General features: G+C 60.6%; 3 protein-coding genes across 3 annotated transcripts in view; 1 reads left to right on the plus strand and 2 right to left on the minus strand.

Moving 5' to 3' along the window:
- Nucleotides 1-936: 936 nt before the first annotated feature.
- On the plus strand, nucleotides 937-6,371 carry MLST8 (MTOR associated protein, LST8 homolog). Its single transcript, XM_041401339.1, has 8 exons — nucleotides 937-1,239; nucleotides 1,343-1,394; nucleotides 1,629-1,791; nucleotides 2,343-2,418; nucleotides 4,508-4,660; nucleotides 4,753-4,877; nucleotides 5,337-5,500; nucleotides 5,901-6,371. The coding sequence occupies exons 1-8, from the start codon at nucleotides 1,111-1,113 to the stop codon at nucleotides 6,017-6,019; spliced, it is 981 nt and encodes a 326-aa protein (XP_041257273.1). The 5' UTR covers nucleotides 937-1,110; the 3' UTR covers nucleotides 6,020-6,371.
- A 21-nt stretch (nucleotides 6,372-6,392) lies between these two features.
- On the minus strand, nucleotides 6,393-11,526 carry BRICD5 (BRICHOS domain containing 5). Its single transcript, XM_041401348.1, has 6 exons — nucleotides 10,979-11,526; nucleotides 9,243-9,377; nucleotides 8,721-8,873; nucleotides 8,450-8,557; nucleotides 7,415-7,565; nucleotides 6,393-6,912 (listed from the first exon to the last, which is right to left on the minus strand). Exons 1-6 carry the CDS (start codon nucleotides 11,015-11,017, stop codon nucleotides 6,818-6,820), a joined length of 681 nt encoding a protein of 226 aa, XP_041257282.1. The 5' UTR covers nucleotides 11,018-11,526; the 3' UTR covers nucleotides 6,393-6,817.
- A 1,098-nt stretch (nucleotides 11,527-12,624) lies between these two features.
- The window catches only part of LOC121334449 (phosphoglycolate phosphatase), a 4,527-nt gene continuing 565 nt past the window's right edge, over nucleotides 12,625-16,586 (minus strand). Inside the window, exons 2-3 of the mRNA XM_041401601.1 lie at nucleotides 15,978-16,586; nucleotides 12,625-15,080 (exon numbers count right to left, since the gene is read on the minus strand). Of these exons, the coding sequence (XP_041257535.1) occupies nucleotides 14,755-15,080; nucleotides 15,978-16,586 (935 nt within the window). The 3' untranslated portion in view covers nucleotides 12,625-14,754. The remainder of the gene's footprint in view (nucleotides 15,081-15,977) is intronic.

The following is a 16,586-nucleotide window of genomic DNA, read 5'->3' on the forward strand; positions in this document are numbered from 1 at the left end:
CACCCGCCGCGCGCAGCGGGCACCGTGCCCAGCGCCCCGGTGCCGCACGCGCACGGCGGGAGCACCGGCAGAGCGCGGAGCCGCCCTCCGCCCTGACCCCGCGGCACCGGCACGAGGGGCGGCCCCGGGGCTGGTGCCCGGTGTCGGTTCCCAGTGCCCGGTCGGGCTCGGGGTGTGCCCGGAGCCCGGTGCGTGTCCCGGGCCCCAGGTCCTGTGCCCAGTGTCAGTCCCGTGTACTGAGAGCTGTGTCCAGTGCCCCATGTCCCGTGTCCCATGTCCAGTGCCCCATGTCCCATGTCCCGTGTCCCATGTCCCGTGTCCCGTGTCCCATGTCCCATGTCCCATGTCCTGTGTCCCGTGTCCCATGTCCCGTGTCCCGTGTCCCGTGTCCCGTGTCCCATGTCCCATGCCCCATGTCCTGTGTCCCGTGTCCCATGTCCCGTGTCCCGTGTCCCGTGTCCTGTGTCCCATGTCCCGTGTCCCGTGTCCCATGTCCCGTGTCCCGTGCCCCAGGTCCTGTGCCCAGTGTCAGTCCCGTGTACTGAGAGCCGTGGCCGGTGCCCCATGTCCTGTGCCTGGTGTGTGCCCTGTGCCCAGTGTGTGTTCCATGTCCTATATCCCAATCCCATATCCCATATCCCATATCCCAATCCCAATCCCATATCCCAATCCCATATCCCATATCCCATATCCCATATCCCATATCCCATATCCCAATCCCATATCCCAATCCCAATCCCATATCCCAATCCCATACCCCGTTTCCAGCACTGCGCCCCCTGGCGGCACGCTGCGCACGCGCTCTCCCCCTGTCACTCTCCGTGGTCTCGCCCGTCGCTCCCCCCGCGCCGCGGCCATGGTCCGTCCCTCACTCCCGCGCATGCGCGCTCCCGCCGGACGCGGCCCGGGCCGGCTGCGCGCTCGGGAGGAGCCGCGCGCACGCGCAGAGCCGGGCACCGTGAGCGGACCGGGAGCGGGGCCGGGAGCGGGGCTGGGGGGACACGGCGTGAGGGAGACCCGCGGGCCGGGCCGACACCCCACGGGGTGACACTGACCCCGCAGGCTTTAGGGAGTTCCCCCGAGCGCGGCGGCACCGGCAGCGGCGGCACCATGAACGCGGCGCAGGGCACGGTGGGCAGCGACCCGGTCATCCTGGCCACGGCCGGCTATGACCACACGGTGCGGTTCTGGCAGGCGCACAGCGGCATCTGCACCCGCACGGTGCAGCACCAGGACTCCGTATCCTTCCTTCCCCGCCGCCCCGGCCGCTCGGGGCCGGCCCCGCGTTCGGGCCCCGGGCCGGGCCCGTGATGCTCCGTAGCGACCTTAACGGAGCCCGCAGCAGGTGAACGCCCTGGAGATCACCCCGGACCGGAGCATGATCGCAGCCGCAGGTGAGCGCTGCTGGCACGGCGGGCACCGGGCCGGTGCTGAGCCTGTACCCGGTGCTGCCCTGCCCGGTGCTGAGCTCTGCCCGGTGCCCAGCCCCTGCCCGGTGCTGAGCTCTGCCCGGTGCCCAGCCCCTGCCCGGTGCTGAGCTCTGCCCGGTGCCCAGCCCCTGCCCAGTGCCCAGCCCCTGCCCGGTGCCCAGCCCCTGCCCGGTGCCCAGCCCCTGCCCGTGCTCGCAGGGTACCAGCACATCCGCATGTACGACCTCAACTCCAACAACCCCAACCCCGTCATCAACTACGACGGCGTGAGCAAGAACATCACCTCGGTGGGGTTCCACGAGGACGGGCGCTGGATGTACACGGGCGGGGAGGACTGCATGGCCCGCATCTGGGACCTCAGGTGGGCACCGGGGCTGCCCCCGCCCGCAGCACCCCGGCTGCAGGGCGAGCTCACGGCCCTGAGCGCCCCTGTGTCACTGTCACAGGTGCTGTAACCCCTGAGTGCCCCTGTGTCACTGTCACAGGTGCTGTAACCCCTGAGTGCCCCTCACTCTGTCCCTGTCACAGGTGCCATAGCCCCTGAGCTCCCCTCTGTCACTGTCACAGGTGCTGTAACCCCTGAGCTCCCCTCTGTCCCTGTCACAGCTGCCATAGCCCCTGAGCGCCCCTCTGTCCCTGTCACAGGTGCCATAACCCCTGAGCTCCCCTGTCACTGTCACAGGTGCCATAACCCCTGAGTGCCCCTCTGTCCCTGTCACAGCTGCCATAGCCCCTGAGCTCCCCTCTGTCCCTGTCACAGGTGCCATAGCCCCTGAGCTCCCCTCTGTCCCTGTCACAGGTGCCATAGCCCCTGAGCTCCCCTGTCACTGTCACAGGTGCCATAGCCCCTGAGTGCCCCTCTGTCCCTGTCACAGCTGCCATAGCCCCTGAGCTCCCCTGTCCCTGTCACAGGTCCCGGAACCTCCAGTGCCAGCGCATTTTCCAGGTGAATGCTCCCATCAACTGCGTGTGCCTGCACCCCAACCAGGTGAGGAATCTGCCTCCTCTGGGGTCCCCAGCTCAGGATCCTGAGGGACAGCTTAAAGCTCATCCCATTCCACCCCCTGCCATGGCAGGGACGCCTTCCACTGTTCCAGTTTGCTCCCAGCCCCATCCAGCCTGGCCTGAGCACTGCCAGGGATGCAGGGGCACCCTGGCACCCTGTGCCAGTGGCTGCTCTGGGTAAACCTGAGGAGCTGCAGAGATGTATCCCAGCAGAAGATGGGGCACCACAGAAATGGCTTAGGGGCTTCACACGATGTGTTTGTGCTGCTGACCTGGTGCTGTTGCAAAGGGACAGCACAGGGGCTGCCTGAGCTCATCCCATGGCAGGAAACACACCCTTGGAGCAGGATCTGCCCCCGAGCATCCCTGGGGAGGGGATGGGAGCAAAGCTGGGAGAGTGGGAGCAGCTGGGAAGCTTGAGGGTGACAACACTGCCAAAGAAAAGCTTCCTGGGGCCTTTGGCTGTGATTCCCTCAAGGTGGGGCTTGGTTGAAGTTCCCCAGTGGGTTCAGCAGCTGTTGCTGAGCAGAGGGAGAGTGGGAGCACTTGAAGAGGCTGAAGGGAGCAGGAGCAGGGAAATCAATAGGGATCAATCAGTGCTAATGGCTGGGCTGGGCTTGCAGGGCTGTGGTTCTGCCTGCAGACAGGGCTGTGCAAACCTCTGTAAAGTCCTGAGTAATGGAAATGTTCCCTTGCATTTCATTTGGCAAAGGTTTCATTTTGCAAGTCAGGAATTTCAGGCTAAATTTGAGCTCAGTTATTTGGACCACACTGTCCAAATGCTCTTGTAGTGCCAGTGCTGTGAGGGTGTGTTATGTTAAACAGATATTACTGAACATAGGTCTTAGATGTGAAATAATCCCTGGCCACGGTGCTGCTGAGGTGCAGAGTGTTGCTTTGTGAGCAGAAGGTGGTTAATTAGACCAAAGGTGGCAGCATTTGTTTGGGCAGTTCCCTCTGTGGCTCTGCAGTTCCCTCTGCAGAGATGCTGATCCAATTATCCAGAGATTCCTCATGGCCATGAAAACTTTGGACTCAGCATTTACACCTGCTGAGAGGGGGCTGAGGAGCCCAGAAGAGACTTTTGTGCAGTCAGATAAATGCATTGAGTGGTGTTTGTCTGCTCAGAACCAGCCTCTGCTCCCAGGGACAGGATTAGCTGTGCCTGATGACCTGATCTCCTCTAGGGATTCTGCTAAAATTATGGACAGCGCAGGGCTGTCGATAAAGGCCTGGTTTGAGTGGAGACATGCCAGCATTGTCTTCTGCTCTGAGCACGGGATCAGAGCCAGGACTCCTGCCCTTGGCTCTTGTCCTTCCCCTGAGAAGGGGAGAGAGAGAGAGAAAAACCCACTTCAGGTTGTGTTTTTCTGGTATCTGCACCCTTGAGTGCTTCAGTTGTTCAGTGGCCAGCCTGTCCCTTAATGCTGCCTCTCAGACGTGCTGAAAACCACTTGGCTGCTGTGGATGTTGTTTGGAGCTGTGGCTGTGCCACAGCCCTGGAACTGGGACAGCTCTGTTTGCTCTGGGGTGTAGAAAATCAGCAAACCCTTCTGGGGAGGGAAACAGCCTTCTGCAGAGTGTCACGGGAGTCATGCAGCTGGGACAGCCCTGAGCTGGGGAGAGGAGGCAGCACAGGACTGTGCTGTTTCACCCGGAGCTGCAGGGCTGCAGCAGAGCTGCAGGGGCACCACGTGGGACAGCCAGGCTGTGGGACAGCCCTGAGCTGCGGAGAGGAGGCCGCACAGGGCTGTGCTGTTTAACCCCAGAGCAGCAGGGCTGCAGTGGTGCTGCAGAATCGCCCTGTGGGACAGCCCTGAGCGGGGGAGAGGAGGCAGCCCAGGACTGTGCTGTTTAACCCCAGAGTTGCAGGGCTGCAGTGGTGCTGCAGAATCACCCTGTGGGACAGCAAGGCTGTGGGACAGCCCTGAGCTGAGGAGAGGAGGCAGCACAGCACATGCTGTTTCACCCAGAGCTGCAGGGCTGCAGCGGTGCTGCCCGGGCACCACGTGGGTGCCAGCTGCAGGCTGCTGCTCACGGTGCCCACAGAGACACGGCCGTGTGCCCTGCAGGCAGAGCTGATCGTGGGCGACCAGAGCGGGGCCATCCACATCTGGGACCTGAAGACTGACCACAACGAGCAGCTGATCCCCGAGCCCGAGGTGTCGGTGAACTCGGTGCACATCGACCCCGATGCCAGCTACATGGCAGCTGTCAACAGCTCGGTGAGCTCTGCCAGGCCCTGCTGGGCTGGGCTTGGGTGGGCATCCCCCAGCCTGGGCACAGCCTGGGCACAGATCCCGCTGTGTCTCTGCAGGGAAACTGCTACGTGTGGAACCTGACGGGCGGCATCGGCGAGGAGGTGACGCAGCTGATCCCCAAGACCAAGATCCCGGCGCACAACCGCTACGCCCTGCAGTGCAAGTTCAGCCCCGACTCCACGTGAGTGTGGAGCCCCTCACCTCCCTCGCAGGGCAGGCAGGGGCCAGCTGTGCCTCCAGCTGTGCCTCCAGCCATGCCTCCAGCCGTGCCTCCAGCCGTGCCTCCGGCCGTGGCTGCTGCTGGCTGCGCACTGCAGGTCCCCAGGGAGGAGCGGGACAGGAGGCAGGGGATGTGGCACCGCGGGGTTGCTGTCAGGGGTGTGCCACTCGTGCTCCCTGAGCTCAGCAAGGTTTGCAGCCAAGAGCTGGTCTGCAGTTGGGATCCAGCTGCTGCAGTGTGAGCTCCTTCACGGAGTCTGTTCAGCTGGAGTCTGCTCAATCAGTGCAGGTGTAAGGTGATCTGATTGCAATGGGGACAGGTCTCCACGCTGCCACTGGCCCTGGCCCAGGTCTGTGTAACCAGAGGCCCACAGGGGGACAGTGACTGATGAGATTGCCCTCAGATGTCTCCTTCTTGCAGGCTCTTGGCCACCTGCTCTGCAGATCAGACGTGCAAGATCTGGAGGACTTCAAACTTCTCTCTGATGACAGAGCTGAGCATTAAGAGCAACAACCCTGGGGAGACGTCGCGGGGCTGGATGTGGGACTGCGCCTTCTCCGGGGACTCCCAGTACATTGTCACAGGTGAGGCTCCTCCTGGCTGTGCCAGGGCCCTGCAGCAGCCAGGCCTGACCAGTTACCCTGGCTGGGACATGGGGCACAGGGGCTGTGAGGTGGGAGCAGCCAGTTCTGCTGACCAGTGGGGCAGCAGTTGGAACTGGAGAGGAGATCTGCAGCTGTGCTGTTCACCTCACAGCCTGTTAGTCCCTTGAACACACCTGTGGTAATTTCCACACTCACTGCTCTCCCAAAGAACTAAAGCCCACATGCAGAGCAGTGCACTGAGCTGCTCTGCCTTGCTGGTCATCACCAGCCCTAAGGATGGCTGAGTGAAGCAAGAGCAAAGTATTTCTTAGAATAATAGTAAAAAAAGAAACTTAGAAGGTAATATACATCCCACTCTTCTTTTCACTCTGTGTTCCAGCCTCCTCTGATAACCTGGCCAGACTGTGGTGTGTGGAGACAGGGGAGATCAAGAGGGAATACAGTGGCCACCAGAAAGCCGTGGTCTGCCTGGCCTTCAACGACAGCGTCCTGGGATAACGGGCACGTGGCAAGGACAGGACCTCTGCTTGTTTCCCCTTGCCTTGCCAGACCCTCTCCAGAGCCTGGGACACGCTCTGCACCCATCCCCTTCCACGTGGAGAGGGCTGGGGCTCTGACAGGGGACCAGCCTTCAGCTCCAGGCAGGACATTGCTGAAACGTGTGTGGCCCTGAGGGAGGGAATGGGAAAAGGAGGCACGGGCCCACTGCAGGGACACGGCTACAGTTCAGCTGCAGAAATCCCTGGGGCATCGGCTGCTGACAGCTCTGGATGTTCCTGTACCCCAGAGTGGGGAAAAAAATAAACGTCAGCCTTTGCCAGTGATGGGAGAGGCTGAGCAAAGAGGAGAAGCAGCTTTTGTCTTGGTTTGCAATCCCTTTATTCAAAGTGTTTCACAGAGTGACTTGGAGAGCTGCTCTCCTAAAGCCAACCACCCCCAGATGTAACAACAACCACCTTGTGTAGAACAGAGCCTGGAGCCCAAAACTCCAGCTGCTTCCCGGGATTCCTCTGGGCCTGGGTCTCCTAATTCCTAGGGACGAGGCACAGCCCTGGAGCAGAGCTGCAGTGTCTGTGCTGACAGGGCTGAGCAGAGGCCTCCTGCTTCTCTAAACTCTCCTGATGCTGCTTCTCTAAACTCTCCTGATGCTGCTTCTCTAAACTCTCCTGACCTGCAGCTCAGAATCAGCAGGAAGCTCTGGGGATGTTGTGGGTGTTCCTTTCCTCGTGGAAGTCAGAGGCTTTTCAGGAATCCAGTTCAAGTATGAGGGCAGAGGGGCGGCCGTGGCTGCAGCACTTACTCGGGCAGGTAGTAGAAGCAGATGGAGACACAGATGTTGCTGGGGAAGCAGATGTCAATGCACAGGTAGATGAGGCGCTGCCTGCCCGGCCCTGCCAAGGAGCAAGCACAGCAGTGAGAGCAATGCTTTGGTCCTGCAGCTGCAGAGTCCCCAGGGGTGCCTTGGTCCTGCAGCTGCAGAGTCCCTGGGGAGCTGAGCAAGGGGAAAGCCTCAGGAATGACCTTTCTCATTCAAGCTGGAGTCAGATGGAGCAGACTGACAGCTCAGCAGGCTGCTTTGGCTGAGGATGAAGGTGACAGGGATTAAGCAGCGTGTCTCAGGGACAGCTCTGTGTGCTGGCTGGGCTGTGCTGCGCTGTGCTGCTGGGGCAGCTCAGAGCCCATCCCAGTGCCACGGCTCAGGACAGGGGGTGGGTGCCAGCCAGCACTCAGGGCTGGTGAACAATGGTCTGATTTTGCACTAGAGGTCACGCCCGTCCCTGGGCCTTGGCAGCCTGTCCTGGGATGCATCAGCTGCTGTGCAGCACAGCCTGATCCTCTTAGAGGTGCTGGAAAAGCTCCTGCTCCCCGTGCCAGGGGAAGTGGCCCACTTACCGTGCCCTCTGCGCACCCAGAAGATGGAGGTGTGCTCACACAGGCTCTGCACTGCCTGCCCCAGCCCCCTGGGCTCCAGCTGCTCCCCGGCCACGATGCCCAGGAACTCCCGGTAGAACTTGGTCTGGTTGTTGGGCTGGAGCTGCTCAGCCTGAAAGAAACGTCCCTGCTGGTGCCTCCCGAGGCACTTTGTCCCCCTCAGCCCTGCTCTGGCTCCCGGGGCAGCCCAGGAGGGGTCTGTACCCCCCAGGAGGGGTCTGTACCCCCCAGGAGGGGTCTGTACCCCCCAGGAGGGGTCTGTACCCCAGCAGGTTTCTCCTGCCAGCTGCCAGGGTGAGGCTGCCAGCTCTCATCTCCTGGCTCTGGGCTCTGCCAGCCCCAGCACTACCACGTTTTACTTCCATTTAGCAGCCTCAGGGCTGGGCAGGTGCTTTCCTCTCCCTGCATCCCTTTTGGGAGTCTGTGTTCCTACACTTCATTAGGAGTAAGGTGGGGACCAAGGAGCCCCCAGGAGCTGCTGGGGAAATGGATAGCAGATGGCAGGGGCACAAACAAGTGGGGCTTTCTGTTTTTGGAAATGGAATCTGCCCCTGCCCAGGCATCCACTGACACTTTGTTCTGAGGGTCCTTGTACGTGATTGCCTCCGACTTCCTTCCCTGGCAGTTGGTAACAAACCCCCTTTGTTTTTCCTCCCCCAGATTTTTGAGCAGGTAACAGAATCCAGTGGGAGCGGGTCCTGCAGGAGCCCTGCTGTTCACCTCCATGGGCCACATCCCCCTGCCCCAGGCTGCTTCCCACAGGAGCCAGGGTGTGGATAAACCCAGGAGCTGCTGCTCACAGCTGGCTGAGAGCCCAGCCTGGGGGCACAGCTCTGCTCCTGTGAGCAATGAATCCCCCAGAACTGGGGCTGGGAGAGCCCTGCCCAGCTCCTTGGGGGTGGAGAGTCACCCCTGCAAATCCACACAGGGGAGAGCACTCAGTGAGCCTGTGCAAAGCTCAGTCCACCCCCCAGCTGTCCAGGGAATGCTGCTCACGCTGTGCTCAGAGGTGTTGAGATCCATCTGCAGGGTCTGCAGGTCCCAGGGGTCCATCCTCCTCAGGTAGCAGGCTCGCTGCTCCAGCGGCTTGTAGCACACGTAGCCCTGTGGACAGATGTGCCCCTTGCAGCAGGCAGCACATGCCCACCCCTGCCCCAGGAAACCCCTGAAGAGGCCATTCTCCTTTCCCCTGCCCTGAGTTCCTGACTGGAGGTGCAGAGGAAGGCAGCAAACAGCAGCTGAGGAGGCAGGGGTGCCCAGCACTCACGTTCCTGCTGTCGTACAGCACCACGGCGCTCAGGTTGCTCTGTGAGGTGATGTAGTAGGTGACAGTGCTCCTGGCCTTGTCCACCACGGCTGTCTGGTTCCTCAGCGGGTCCTGCTGGCCCTGGGGTGTCACTCGGAGGAGCTGGGAGCCAGCCTGGGCACGAGGAGTGGGAGGGCAGCCCCTGCTCCGTGCCTGCGTGCAGCATCTCCCACCAACACCCCCAGCCGGCCCTGGGCTGGCCCCTGCTCCTGTCTGATGCAGTGCAGAGGAGCAGGCTCTGACCCACGGGAAGGATGATCCACGACTCCATCCTCACCCCCAAAGGCACCAGGTGCTGGAGGAAAGGGCCAGGGGACCCCCAGCCCTGCCTGCAGCCTGCCAGCACCTCCCTGCCCCTTCCTGCATTGTGCAGGGACTGATCTAGCCAGAGCTCAGCTCTCCCATCCCTCCTGGGAGCTGCTTCCCACACAGCTCAGGGCTGCAGGCAGGAGGAGGCTGCCTGCCCACATCAGGATCCCTTACCTGGGCAGAGCTGGGGGAGAAGCTGAGAACCCCCACGACACTGACACCAACAACCACAAAAAGCAACACAGCAATGGACAAGATGATCCAGAAGGTCCTGGAGGGAGCTGGGAACTGTGCTGTGGCACTCCTGTCCTGGGAGCCAGGCAAAAGAAGGAGGAACAGGAGTTAAAATTGACCCTTCTGCCAATTCTTCCTCATCAATGAAGTTTCCAGCTCATGACACAAAACCTTGTGCAGACTGGTTGGAGCGCAGAGCTGCCAAACCATTGCAGAACCTGGAATAATCCCACAGCACTGGAATTCCAGATGCAGCATCCTGGCAACCAGCACTGCCACAGCCAGGAAAGCTGCAAAGCCCCCAGGGCAGGGCTGGAGCAGCAGCTTTCCAGACACGGGGAACAACAAATTAAATTATTGTGGTTTACAGCAGAAATCCCCAGCGGGACAGTCAGCATTGGAATCAGACCCTGGGTGGAGTGATCCTGCTTCTGTCCCACTCCCTGTGCTGGATTTTCTTGCTAAATTATTCTCCATGAGACCAAGGAAAAGAGCTTGGCAGTGCTGTGACATTTCTATTGGCTCTATTAATTTACTTTAATTCTTATATTGAAGCAATTAAATTTAACTTCATGGCATATAACGGGATTTTTACAAAGCAGAAAATGTGCTTTCAATAATCTCAAACACAGCCCACATTTAAAAAATAACCTGTTTCTCAATCCTCTGAAGGCCAGAGGAATTCAATCCATGCCCAGGATTACACGTGCTCCAGCTGCACGAGGATGGGCTCATCCAGCCTTGGGACAGTTATGGATCTTTATTGGAAACAGGGAACTTCCAGATTAATCCCTGAGAAAAGCAGTGAGTTAAAACTGCACCTATCTGAAATCCCATCAGTTCCAGCAGAGCAGAGCCCCAGCCCTGCACTGACTGGCAGATTTTCAATAACCAGTGGAATTCCCTCCAGTGGGAAAGGTGCAGACCAAGAACTGCAGCAGCTCCTGGCAGGAGCTGGGCTGGGGGTGCTGGGGATCAACAGGACCCTCCCAGGATGGGAATGGCATTCCCACCTCCCAGAGCAGCTCCTGGCAGGAGCTGGGCTGGGGGTGCGGGGGATCAACAGGACCATCCCAGGATCCGTGGGAATGGCAGCAGCTCTGCCCCTCGGAGGGGGATCAGGCAAGCACGGAGCAGCACTGCCTGTGAGAGAATCATGCTCTCCTGGAAGGGTTTGGGTTGGAAGGGACCCTAAAGCCCACCCAGTGCCACCCCTGCCATGGCAGGGACACCTTCCACTGTCCCAGGCTGCTCCAAGCCCATCCAGCCTGGCCTGGGCACTGCCAGGGATCCAGGGGCAGCCACAGCTGCTCTGGGCACCCTGTGCCAGGGCCTGCCCACCCTGCCAGGGAGGAATTCCTTCCTAATAGCCCACTGAACCCTGCCCTCTGGCATCGGGAAGCCATTCCCTGTGTCCTCTCACAGCCTTGTGCAGAGGAAGGACAGAAACAGCCTCTACCCAGGAGCTGCTGGGACAGGGAATGCTCTCTGCAGGAACAGGGGACACTCAGGGATACTGACTGCAGGACAGGGGACACTCAGGGATGCTCACAGCAGGATTGGGGACACTCAGGGATGCTCACAGCAGGATTGGGGACACTCAGGGATGCTCACAGCAGGATTGGGGACACTCAGGGATGCTCACAGCAGGACAGGGGACACCCAGGGATACTCACAGCAGGGGCAGCACGGCCGGCACCGTGCCCTCCTTCCATCCTCACTTCAGGCGAGCACCTGGCTGCTGCCGCTCTGCCTCCTGCCCGCGCACAGGCTGGGCATGATCCCGGCTCAGGCACACCTGGGGAGCCCGGCCGTGTGTCCCAGGGCCATAAATAGCTGTCCCTCGCAGCCAAAGGGCCCCGCGGGACGGAAACCTGAGGAGGCAGCGGGAGCTGAGCGCTGCTGTCAGTGCCCGGCGCGGCCCTTCCTGCTCGGCCCCGGCACGGGCAGCAGCCACAATCGAGCCCTTTGTGTGCCCCGGGGCTGGCACGGCCCCACACGGGCCCAGGTGAGGCTCTTGGAGAGATCAAATGCCCAGAGGACAGTGGCAGCCTGCCCTTGTGGCAGCGGCAATTCCCACATTTCACAGGCAACTCGGTGGGCTGGGGCCAGGTGTGATCCTGTGTCAGGTGTGATCCTGTGCCTGGTGTGATCCTGCTGTGCCAGGTGTGATCCTGTGCCAGGAGTGATCCTGTGCCTGGTGCTGGTCCTGCTGTGCCAGGTGTGATCCTGCTGTGCCAGGTGTGATCCTGTGCCAGGTGCTGATCCTGTGCCTGGTGCTGATCCTGCTGTGCCAGGTGTGATCCTGTGCCTGGTGCTGATCCTGCTGTGCCAGGTGTGATCCTGTGCCAGGTGTGATCCTGCTGTGCCAGGTGTGATCCTGCTGTGCCAGGAGTGATCCCACTGTGCCTGGTGCTGATCCTGCTGTGCCAGGTGTGATCCTGCTGTGCCTGGTGTGATCCTGTGCCAGGTGTGATCCTGTGCCTGGTGTGATCCTGCTGTGCCAGGTGTGATCCTGCTGTGCCAGGAGTGATCCCACTGTGCCTGGTGTGATCCTGCTGTGCCAGGTGTGATTCTGCTGTGCCTGGTGTGATCCTGCTGTGCCAGGTGTGATCCTGTGCCAGGTGTGATCCTGCTGTGCCAGGTGCTGATGCTGTCCCTGGGCTGCACAGACACACAGACACACCTGTGCCACCCTCGGGGGAAAAGGGAAAATGACTGTGCCACAAAGTCACCGCCACTGCTCTCACACTGTCACCCGTGCCCTGTCCTGAGAACCTCCCTGTGGGAGCAGCATCCCCTGAGCACACAGATCCTGAGCAGTCCAGGAGCCCCCAAAACCTTCCAGACCTGCCAGCCAGACATGACCCAGGTGTGGAGGCAAGGGAAAGCCAAGAATTCCTTCATGTGACGTGTGTCCAGGGAAAATGCAGGCTTTGGACATTCTCCTATCACACACAGCCCAGGGCTGGACAAACTGGGTGACAGGAGCCCACAAGAAAGGAGAGGGACTTTGGCCAAGGGCATGGGCAGGGCAAAGGGGAATGACAGGGTTAGGTGTTGGAAAGAAATCCTTCCCTGGGAGGGTGGGGAAGCCTGGCACAGGTGCCCAGAGCAGCTGTGGCTGCCCCTGGATCCCTGGCAGCGCCCAAGGACTGGACAGGGCTTGGGGCACCCTGTGGCAGTGGGAGGTGCCCCTGCCATGGCAGGGGTGGCACTGGGTGGGCTTTAGGGTCCTTTCCCAAACCATCCCTGACCCCCAGGATTCCCAAAGCACAGCTGCACCACAGCTCACGGAGACCAGACCGCAGTGAGACAACGCTGGGGAGAGCAGGTTTGAGAGTTTAATGGGAATTCAAGTAGAGGATTAAGAACTGTTTGGAAGTCAGAACAGAGATTTGAAGCACGATTGACACTGCCACCAGCACATTCCAGCATCCCTGAGCCCAGGCAATGGCTCCCTTGCCAGCGAGAGCCCTCGGCAGGGACAGACTGCCTGAGGGATGCTGGACTCTCTGCTGGCCTTCTCCTGACACATCCTGACACAAAAAGCACCACCAGAAACAGAGACTGAATCCAAACCCACACTGTGACACCAGACACGGCCTGCAGTGAGCCCACAATGTCCATCTCCATGTTACCCAGAGCAAGGGTCAGCTCTGCCTCTGGCACTTTGCAGAAGAGATTATCCACACTTCTTCCACACCTCCACATGACAAACAGTCTTCCAGAGGTTCAGCCAGTGCTCTGGGAACACAGAGACCCTCTGGACTGCAGGGTTATTGCTGTACAAAGAAGGTGACAAGTTACCAGGCAGGAAATGGCATCAGCACTGCCCGAGCTCCTCAGCTGGACAGGAAGGAAAACCAGTGCTTAAATTGAACTGGAGATACTGGAATCTATGCAATAAAAGCGTGTTATTTGCATATATAATTTTCAATTAATTCTGCAATGCAAAAGCTTTCACTGTGGGATTCGGGCAGCACAAAAACCACCCTGTGGTGAGCCCCTCATTGCCCAATCCCACCTGGAGATCAAAAGGAATCATCCCTGAGCAAGCCAGCACTCCTCACCACCCACCGTGCCCGGCCCCCGCCAGCACACGTGGAAGATCTGAACCTCAGGGATGGGAAGGAAGCACGAGCTGTTGTCACACACAGCCAGCAGCCACAGGGCTGGCTCCCTGGGGACAGCTCTCCTGGGCACTACATCCATCACGGACTGAGCAGGAACTGGGATTGTGCAGCTAAAGCCAAGGCAAGCGGCTCGTTGATGCTGAGGGAAGGGCAGGAGCTTGGTCTGCGTTGATCCAGGGATTTTTGGGAAGCAGCAGCAGGAATGAGGGACAGTCCTGTGTGGCTACAGACTCTCTGCATTACCAAATGCAACGGTTTAGGAGAATTAAATCAGTGAAATACATTCCTCTCATCCTCCCTCCTGGGAAACAAGGTATATTATCATAGACTCTATTTATAATTTAAATATATTCTAACTTTATGCTCAGGGAGTGCCAGTGTGTACATGTGCTTTACAGACTCTCGACCTTGGACACACACTGTGTGCAGCAGCCAAGGCCTGCAATTGTGTGGGATCACCCCGATCTGCATCACAAGTGCAACGCGCAGTGGTCAAACGAAGGAGATGAATTTGTGTGACCTGACGTGGGGCTGTGCCCCTCACCAGGGCCCCAGCTGGGAAAAAGAGTCACCCACAGGGCAGACACCAGCTCCACAAGGGTTTCCAACCACAACCAGAGCTGCTGCACATCCCAAGAGTCGTTTCCCTGAACAGAGCGGGCTGAGCCAGGACATGATCCTTCCCCTCAGACCAAGCAGCTCCAGCTCCCCAGCTCAGCGCAGAGGAGCCGTGCAGCACCACCATTACAGCTGCACTGCAGCGATGCATTACAGCTGCACTGCAGTGATGCATTACAACAGCACTGCAGGGATGCATTACAGCAGCACTGCAGTGATGCATTACAACGGCACTGCAGGGATGCACTACAGCAGCACTGCAGTGATGCATTACAGCTGCACTGCAGGGATGCATTACAGCTGCACTGCAGGGATGCATTACAGCTGCACTGCAGTAATACACTACAACTGCACTGCATTGATGCACTACAATGGCACTGCAGCGATGCATTACAGCTGCACTGCATCGATGCACAACAGCACTGCATCGATGCATACAACTGCACTGCATCCATGCATTACAGCTGCACTGCATCAATGCATTACAACTGCACTGCAGCGCTGCATCACAACTAAACGCAGCCGCAAGCCCCAGCCCCTGCAGTGCCCCCTTTGTTCAAAGTGCATTTCAGACCGAGATGTAAACAGAACCATACCGAGAGGACAGCGAGGAGACAAGCTAAGGGTTCTAACCCCGGGAGCACCTAGCGTGCACGTTACTGCCACGGGGCCGCTGCCCGGGCCGCCCCCGGGCCCCGTTACTCCCCCAGGGCCGGGAGCAGGTCGGCGATGCTGTCGACGTAGTAGTCAGGGACCAGGCCGTGCCTGGCGGGACAGCCGCTGTCCTGGTGGCCCCGCACCTCGTCCAGCGCCGTCACCCCGGTCAGGGTGAGCAGCGTGGTGAGGCCGCAGCTGTTGCCCATCAGGATGTCCGTGTCCAGCCGGTCCCCCACCATGATGGTGCGCGCGGGGTCCACCCGGAACTCCCCGGCCACGCAGTCGAACATGAAGCGGTTGGGCTTGCCCACGATGAACGCCTCGCGCTGCGCCGCCGTCTCCACGGCCTTCACCAGGCACCCCGTCCCTGCGGGAACAGAGAGAGGGATTAGGGACAGACAGTGACTCCATGGCCTTCACCAGGCACCCTGTCCCTGCGGGAACAGAGAGAGGGATTAGGGACAGACAGTGACTCCATGGCCTTCACCAGGCACCCTGTCCCTGCGGGAACAGAGAGAGGGATTAGGGACAGACAGTGACTCCATGGCCTTCACCAGGCACCCTGTCCCTGCGGGAACAGAGAGAGGGATTAGGGACAGACAGTGACTCCACAGCCTTCACCAGGCACCCTGTCCCTGCGGGAACAGCCAGAGGGATTAGGGACAGACAGTGACTCCACAGCCTTCACCAGGCATTCCATCCCTGTGGGCACAGGCAGAGGGATTAGGGATACGTGCCCACAGGAGCCAGGACAAACCCGCTCAGGACACTGGATGGACACCTCAGCTTTACAGGCAGAGGGAAGGGTGGGTCCCAGGAGAGGTGGCGCTTAAAGCCTGCCAGGAGGTGGGAATTCCATCCCGCAGCAGCAAAAGGGAACTCCTCTTTGCAAGTAAAGGATCAATAAGGATTCTCTCTCTTTCAGGGTGCTGTGGAGGAAAGGCTCTGGGATGCCCAGGCTGCCTCAAAGAATCCCAGGAGAGCTGGATCTGGGGGACCTCTGGGGATAATCCAGTCCAACCCCCCTACAAGGCAGGGCCACCTGGATTAGGTGACACAGGAACGTGCCAAGGCGGGTTTGGAACATCCCCAGAGACTCCACGACCTGCCCCGGGCAGCTGCTCCAGGGCCCTGCCACTCCCCAGGGCAAAACGCACTTCCCGAGACTGAGATGCAACTTGTGCTTTATCAACACCGAGACGTGCCGAGCCGAGCATCCCCCCCATCCCCGGCACCACCCGCTCCAGCCCGCCGCCCCGCGCACCGGGGATGCCGGCGCCGCCCTCGAGCGGCAGCCGGTGGTCGCGGTTGGTGCCGACCAGGAGGCACTCGGGGCCGCCGCGCAGCAGGTACCGCAGCGCCTGGCACAGCTTGGCGTAGCTGAAGTGCTCGTCGAAGCCCACCAGCACGGCGCGCACGGCGGGGTCCAGCGGAGCCTGCAGCCAGTCGGCGGGCGCGGGGCCGGGCAGGGCGGCGGGCCCGGGCCCGAGGTGCGGGATGCCCACGGCCTCCAGCTCGGCGGCGAGCGCGGCGCTGCCCAGCACGTAGGCGGCGGCGCCGGGCGGCAGCGCCTGCCGCAGGTAGCGGGCGGCGCAGAAGGCCGAGCTGAAGATGTGCCGGGGCTCGGCGGGCGGGAAGCCGAGGCGCCGCAGCTTCTCGGTGTAGGCCGCGCGCGTCCGCCCGCTGTTGTTGGTCACGTAGCACAGCCGCTTGCCCGCCGCCGCCAGCCGGCCCAGCGCCTCCGCCGCGCCGCTCACGGCCGCCTCGCCCCGCCACAGGACGCCGTCGCAGTCGAAGAGCAGCGTGTCGGCGTTGGCGAGCACGGCCCGCGCCGCCTCGCCCTCCAGCCGCCGGCAGCGCCGCGGGCCGCCCG

Source organism: Onychostruthus taczanowskii, unplaced genomic scaffold (genome assembly GCF_017590055.1).
Source record: "Onychostruthus taczanowskii isolate IOZ18803 unplaced genomic scaffold, ASM1759005v1 scaffold19, whole genome shotgun sequence".
Classification (NCBI taxonomy): Eukaryota; Metazoa; Chordata; class Aves; order Passeriformes; family Passeridae; genus Onychostruthus; species Onychostruthus taczanowskii.